At 47.0% G+C, this 6,927-nt stretch overlaps 1 protein-coding gene across 1 annotated transcript in view; it reads left to right on the top strand.

The window, feature by feature from the left end:
- The first annotated feature begins 246 nt into the window (after positions 1 to 246).
- Positions 247 to 6,927, top strand: part of LOC135808664 (COP9 signalosome complex subunit 6-like) — a 16,909-nt gene continuing 10,228 nt past the window's right edge. The window contains exons 1-4 of the mRNA XM_065321885.1: positions 247 to 633; positions 5,269 to 5,400; positions 5,720 to 5,874; positions 6,427 to 6,474. Of these exons, the coding sequence (XP_065177957.1) occupies positions 495 to 633; positions 5,269 to 5,400; positions 5,720 to 5,874; positions 6,427 to 6,474 (474 nt within the window). The 5' untranslated portion in view covers positions 247 to 494. The remainder of the gene's footprint in view (positions 634 to 5,268; positions 5,401 to 5,719; positions 5,875 to 6,426; positions 6,475 to 6,927) is intronic.

Here is a 6,927-nt window from a genome sequence, read left to right on the forward strand (position 1 = left end):
TGTACACGATAGAGAAAGAACAACTGAAGAGCAACCAACTGGTTTCAGCATTCTCCTTCAAAGGATAGGTCGGTGGCAGAGGACCAAAGCCGGACAATAGTTGGAAATTCTCAGCGTTGAATTTCTACAGGCTGTAGATACCTGGAAAAGCTCGATTTCCCGCCACGGAAAATAAAAAAGTCTTGATTTGGGGTGCTGGCGCTTCGGCTGTGTACAGAATGATCTTTTTCATTCTGTTTTTTTGTTTCTTTGGGAAGACAGATTTTTTTGTTTGTTTCAAATCTGGAACTCGAAGAAGGTCATTAATTTTGTAGAAAATCAGCTCAGTACCCAACATTCCACAAGAGTCCATAACCACACACTAGGATTGTAGTCTGTGGACATTTTCTTCTGGAGAGTTACGGCGGTGTGTTTGCCTGATTTAGAAGATGAGAAGCAGTTGCTCTTAGCGACTTATTGTTCCATTAGCCTCTGGACATTTAGCTCTCTGCACTATGGAACGAAGCAGCACGAAGCAGCACGCAGTAGCTGCTCCGTCTGGAAGCATCAAAGTGGCCGTCCACCCTCTCGTGGTGATGAATATTTCCGACCAGTATACAAGAGAAAAAGTTCGGCATACCAATGGCTTAGCAAGTAAGGCGATCAAGAAGTTAATGATAATAGCCATTATAATTTTTTTTAAGAAAAGAAGATCAAGAAGAAGAAATTTTCCACGTCGTTAAATACCATCAACAGTACATACCGTAAAAGTCCGTAAATAAGTACCTGCCCGAAATATATACCCCCTCGTTCTTTTGATTCTATCTGTTGAAGTCCAGTCAAGCCCGATAAACATACTGCCCGAAAGAAGTACCGGTACGGTGCACACATGCAGCATGTAGCATGTACATCTCCATGAAAATGACTTCTCCATTACACACAAGTACGTCAGGTCCGAAAGTTAGTTCGTGCCCGAAAGTCAGTACCCACCCGAAAGTTAGTACCCACCCGAAAGTTAGTACCCACCCGAAAGTTAGTACCCACCCGAAAGTCAGTACGGGTGTAGCCACTAAATTCAAAAGTAAATACAGTAAAACCTGTAATGGCGACCACTCGACCATGGCGACCACATTTCCTTGTCACGGACGCATTCACATTCAAAACGGCTCGGATAAGGCGACCACTCTCTCAACGCAACCGAAGACCACCCACCCGCGACCGCGTTGCACAGTGCTAGTACATGTAAATGTATGCATTGCATGGTGCACCATGCATGGTAGATGTACACATCATTGCAGGAAGTGTAGATGTGCATGGTGCATGCACGACGCTTGAGAGGTCTGAGGACCCCAGGCGCATGAGTCGTGCTAGAGTAGCATAGGTGTGTACACTGTGATGCGCTGATCAAAATGATGTATCACATGTGGATATGGTCACGTGACCCACTGAGCCTGGATTAGAAGACCACTTGGCCACGGCGACCACTTTTTCTCATCCCTTGAGGGGTCGCCTTAGACAGGTTTCACTGTACGTACTGATTTACGGACTTTTACGGTAACCAATAGTGTGAGACTCGATGATTCCCTATCCCACGCCGGAATTTTTCATGACCGGAATTTTTTTGTGACCATTTGTCTCACTGATGCCTTTTGCTGAAAGAGTTCTCCAGCAAGCTGACTACTCGTTCTGCTGCAGTTGACGAAGGCTGCACGAGCAGGATCTTCTGTAGAACTCCTCTCCAGTTGAGTAGGGTACGGCGCTGGGACCACCACTGGATTACATCCATCGCTTCATGGGTGTACTCAGACGCTGCGACGTGTGCAGGAAGCTCTGCCTTCATGCCATCCATTTCGTCGCCTGAAATGAATGGGAACGCTCGAAGCTGGTCAGCATCAGCGACCACAGGCTGCTTGTCATTCGCCTTCGACGGATTGCACAGTCGGACGGCACAGAAAGCCTCGACAGCACCAAATAACGGACCACCTTCACCGAGCCGGCCGTCAAAATACTCAATCGTCGGTAGAATGCAGCGCCCGGCTTCATTCATCCACTGGCGGCAGTGCTCCTCATTTCCAGTGCCAATCACCTACATACTCTGTGCCTGGGAGGTGCACATCATCATCAGTTTGTGGTCTGTTCTAGCCTGGTCTGGCCTTCAACACGCGCACACACTAGCGCAGGAGACCCTATTTTCACAAGAAGTAGAACCGACTCTTTCGTTGCTGACGAAAGGCTTGAGTGTGCTGTTCTCCTCGTACGCTATCAAGCACAATGGGCCATCACCTTCCGAACGATATGTATCTTGAACAAATGGCCGGCCAAACTCGACAGTAGCGGCCAGCTGGACTTGAATGCTCACTCTGGTCTCGAGATACTGGACGGACTCTTTCATCTGTGATCGCACAACACCCTGCTCCTGCTCTGCAAGTAAGAACTGCACGGCAGCACCATACATGTCATGCAGTTGGGAGTCGGGACATCACCTCCCACTTGCTCCACCATCCGGTTTTGCTGTAGGTGTGGATGGATACGTTTGTGTGTGTGTGTGTGTGTGTGCTAGCTATGTGTAGAACGGTCCCCTTTCACCTCAATTATTCTCCTTGTTTCTTTTTTCTCGCTGTTGTCTCCCGCTTCTGGGAGCGACGTGGCCATTTTGTGGCAGTTGTACATAGTAGCAGTAGTGTGTGTGTGTGTGTGTGTGTGTGTGTGTGTGTGTGTGTGTGTGTGTGTGTGTGTGTGTGTGTGTGTGTGTGTGTGTGTGTGTGTGTGTGTGTGTTTCCACTGGAGACAGGACTTTGGGCTGTGGCTGAATGGCTGGATCCAATCACTGACAAATTATTTCACCTGATCTCCTGAAATGGCTCGGCCCACATAGTCCAACATGTGGGGGAAGCGGCCAACATCAAAGATAGCCTCGTACATGGTCTGACTCCTAATGTGTCGCACGGCAGCGGTGTTGACTGATGCTCGATCTCTGATTGTCGCAATCAGGTGGCGGGGCTCAATTTGATAGGTTATGGCCAAGGTCTGCAGCAAACGGCGAGCTAGTTGATCACCAGTGATGGATTGTACAGCCAGCTTCAACGACAGGAGACATTACTGGGAGGTGAAGTCGTCCTCGACACATCTATCGACAATCGCTGTGGCTTGACAAACAGCGGTTGTGCCATCAAATGCATTGTATGATGGACACACACTTGCACTGCCTCTTTGCACGTCACTGTTCTTGTTTCGTTTCCCCACGATTTGTTTCTCTCTGTATGTTTTCGTCATGAGGCGTTGGCATAATCAGTTTGGCACATGCGAACCTGGGCAACCTCCATCCAATGGGGGCCCCAGCAACGCAGACGTGCTTATAGTATATATAATCGACCTTTTCTTTAATTTGGAAACCTCTGAGGGTCATTTTCGCTGATTGCGGCCCATAATGTAATTGTCGGTGATTGAAGTAGCTTAGCAACAGTCCTATTTTTTAATTTTTTTTATAAGTGTTTAGAAAACGGGATCCTGTCATCTCTTCTATTCCGGTGTTGGCACAGAGAACAGTGCTTTCAATGATTGTTGCATCTCACAGTTGCGACGGTGACAGTCTCTGTAGCAAAGCTCAAGAACAGCAGACTGAACGAGGGAGGGAGCAGACTGAACGAGGGAGGGGGGGGGGGGGGGAGTTAGCAAACAGTCTAGTTTGTGAAATATCTTTCCTGCAAAACTTAGCGTTGTGCAACCATGTTGCGAGTACTCAAAAAGGAATTTCACGAACGAATCAATTGACGACCCTGATGTGCGCTTCGGTTTGCTTTCGTCACAAGATGCTAAACTCCCTATTATCTGAATTTAAAATACCTATTACAGGTCTGCTCTCGATATAACAACTCTCACTTGTACATAAGCCTCGCTAGTACGTAAAAAAAATCAAATCCCGCGCCGAAACAGCATCACTCCCATACAAAGTTTGTTCTACACAACAGAATCCTACATAATATAAACCTCGACATAACACACGCTACGGCGCGGTCCCCGACGTGTGCACTCTCGATACAACATAAATTCACGTGCATGGTACGATCAAGTGGTAGCTGTAGCTAGGCAGTTTAGGCCAGTTTAGTCCTACATAACGTAAACCTCGGCATAACGCACCCTATGGCGCGGTCCCCGACGTGCGCACTCTCGATACAACGTAGATTCACGAGCGGTACAATCAAGCTGTAGCCGTAGCTAGCCAGTTAAGTCCTATTGTGCATATATTCTGCGGCATTGATGGTATCTGATGTCGATGGTGGTACAGTGTGTATATGTTTGCACGGTTGAACCCACCTTGTAGTAGCCTTCATTTTGAGGTCCAGCTTGTATTTTACACACGGTTTTCGACATAACATAACTCTCGATATAACATAATTTGTGCGTGATCCCAGAGATTACGTTTTATTGCATGTCACGTGAGGGTTGCTTGTACTACAGCCAATGAGCGCTCTTGCTCAGCGGTCTGTATTTCTCGGTATTGCCCGGCAAGTATTAGTTATTGCCCGCTCAGTTACATGTACGCGCATGCGGACTGTCATTCTTGTACTTTGTGGTTCGTGATCAGATCAAGTTTCTACTGTTCGGAGTTTCAAATTTGAAACACAAAACAGCAACTTGATCTGACTACAAACTACAAAGCACGAGAATGACAGACCACACACGCGCGCATGTAACTGAGCTGACAATAACTTCTGCAGCCGACGAACTACTTGACGAACTGAATGCGTTGACGAAGTTGTGGAGCCCAACCCAGTTTCAGTTCCTGTTCCTACACGCAGTGCTCAATCACGAACAACAACACCATCGATATCGTAAAGAAATAGAGAATTTCAAAACCACAAACGACGTTTACCACTGAACAAGTGTGTCGGGAGACTGAGAAAGTCGGAAAGGTTTCTCTCCATTTTCTGGAATGTTTGGGTCAAGCATGCAATAAATGATTTACTGCGCCTCGTACGCACTCGTACACGGGCAATACCGGCTTGATACATGACCTCACGGCTGGCGCCGTTCGGTCATGTATCAGCCGGTATTGCCCTTGTACTCGTTTGTACTCGTGCAGTAAATCATACATACGGAGAGTAGACCTGTATTTTAAATGAAATACAGTGTGATTTATTTGTGTACAGATCAATTTGCAGCAGATTCAATGACCTATGTTTGTGTGTGTGTGTGTGTGTGTGTGTGTGTGTGTGTGTGTGTGTGTGTGTGTGTGTGTGTGTGCGTGTGTGTGAATGCATGCGTGTGCGTGTGTTTATTTGTGCACAGTTGTCGGTGCTTTGTTGGGCCGCCAATCTGGACGCGAGATTGAAGTGTGTAACTCTTTTGACTTGAAGTATCACGTGATCGACAACGCAGTTGTGATAGATATGCCCTTCTTGAAGCAGCGAGACACACAGTGTATGTACAGAGGTTTTCCCTTTTCCATTCTCTCAACTAGTGGATGGATGTGCATTGAATGAATAGAAGCCGAAGGGAATACGTGGAGTGTTCAGTTCTGAATTCTGATTCGTGGGGCACCACCAGTCCAGTATGTGTAAATGTCGTATTACATCAGGAATGGAATTCACAATGGATAGGACACAAGCGGGACATGTATTAATTGTTCCCACATATTTAGATTACTACGCGTGCTGTGGTTAGGCCTATCTGTGGTGTTATCAACTTATCATTTATTATTATTAAATGCCATATTCACCATTGTCTCGTTCTCCTTTAGACAAGCAAGTCTTCAAGAACCTGGAGCTACTTGGTTGGTACACTGCAGGATCACAGCCGGCAGGTGAGCGTGAGGAGAAACTGCTGCATCAGCTCACCTCTTTCAACGAGAACCCCATATGGCTCAAGTTCAACCCGCAGTCAGATGGACTCAAGGTAGGCCTGGTCGACCCGCTTGGCATGTATCCCTGAGTGTGTGTGTGTGTGTGTGTGTGTGTGTGTGTGTATGTGTGTGTGTGTGTGTCTGTGTGTCTGTGTATATCTGTGTGTGTGGATGTGTGTGTGTGTGTGTGTCTGTGTGTATGTCTGTGTGTCTATCTGTGTGTCTATCCGTCTGTGTGTGTGTGTCTGTCTGTGTATGTCTGTGTGAGTCTGTCTGTCTGTCTCAGTATGTCTGTCTGTCTGTCTGTCTGTCTGTCTCAGTCTGTCTGTCTCAGTCTGTCTGTCTCAGTCTGTCTGTCTGTCTCAGTCTGTCTGTCTGTCTCAGTCTGTCTGTCTCAGTCTGTCTGTCTGTCTGTCTCAGTCTGTCTCAGTCTGTCTGTCTGTATATCCAAGGTTTACCGCGTATATTGTATGCTTGTTAGTTTTTGTCTCACATTGACCATGCAGGGAATGCTATCACGTGTATTTACTTCTAATAGGCATTATCATGAGCTGCACATTCATGTCCCTGTATAATGTTCTTGTATTTTTGTCTTGCCTGCACAGCAACCGATTACACTGTATGAGACGGTGTTTGATGTAACAAGTAGCGGGGTAAGTGCACGAAATCAAGATCATATTGGCCTCTCTTACACCTTTCCATCTTTAACCACAGAAGTTCAGAATCTCACAGTGGCAAGGGGTAGCCTGTTTGCTGGACATTTAGCTGCAACAATGGCATGCGAAGAGATTATCCTCAGGGACAGACTCCGACTCAATCACTCACTCTTCTCGTGCTCGTTTGAAGTCCATTTTTCCATGGCAGTTGCATGTGCATGCAGGGTTGAACATTTGATTTATTGTACTCGTGCATGTAAGGCTTACCCAGAGAGACAGGCAGTGGTTTACCCAGAGAGACAGACGCGTGCATGTAAGGCTTACCCAGAGAGACAGGCAGTGGCTTACCCAGAGAGACAGGCTGTGGCTTACCCAGAGAGACAGGCAGTGGCTTACCCAGAGAGACAGGCAGTGGCTTACCCAGAGAGACAGGCAGTGGCTTACCCAGAG

This window comes from Sycon ciliatum, chromosome 2 (assembly GCF_964019385.1).
Source record: "Sycon ciliatum chromosome 2, ocSycCili1.1, whole genome shotgun sequence".
Taxonomy (NCBI): domain Eukaryota; kingdom Metazoa; phylum Porifera; class Calcarea; order Leucosolenida; family Sycettidae; genus Sycon; species Sycon ciliatum.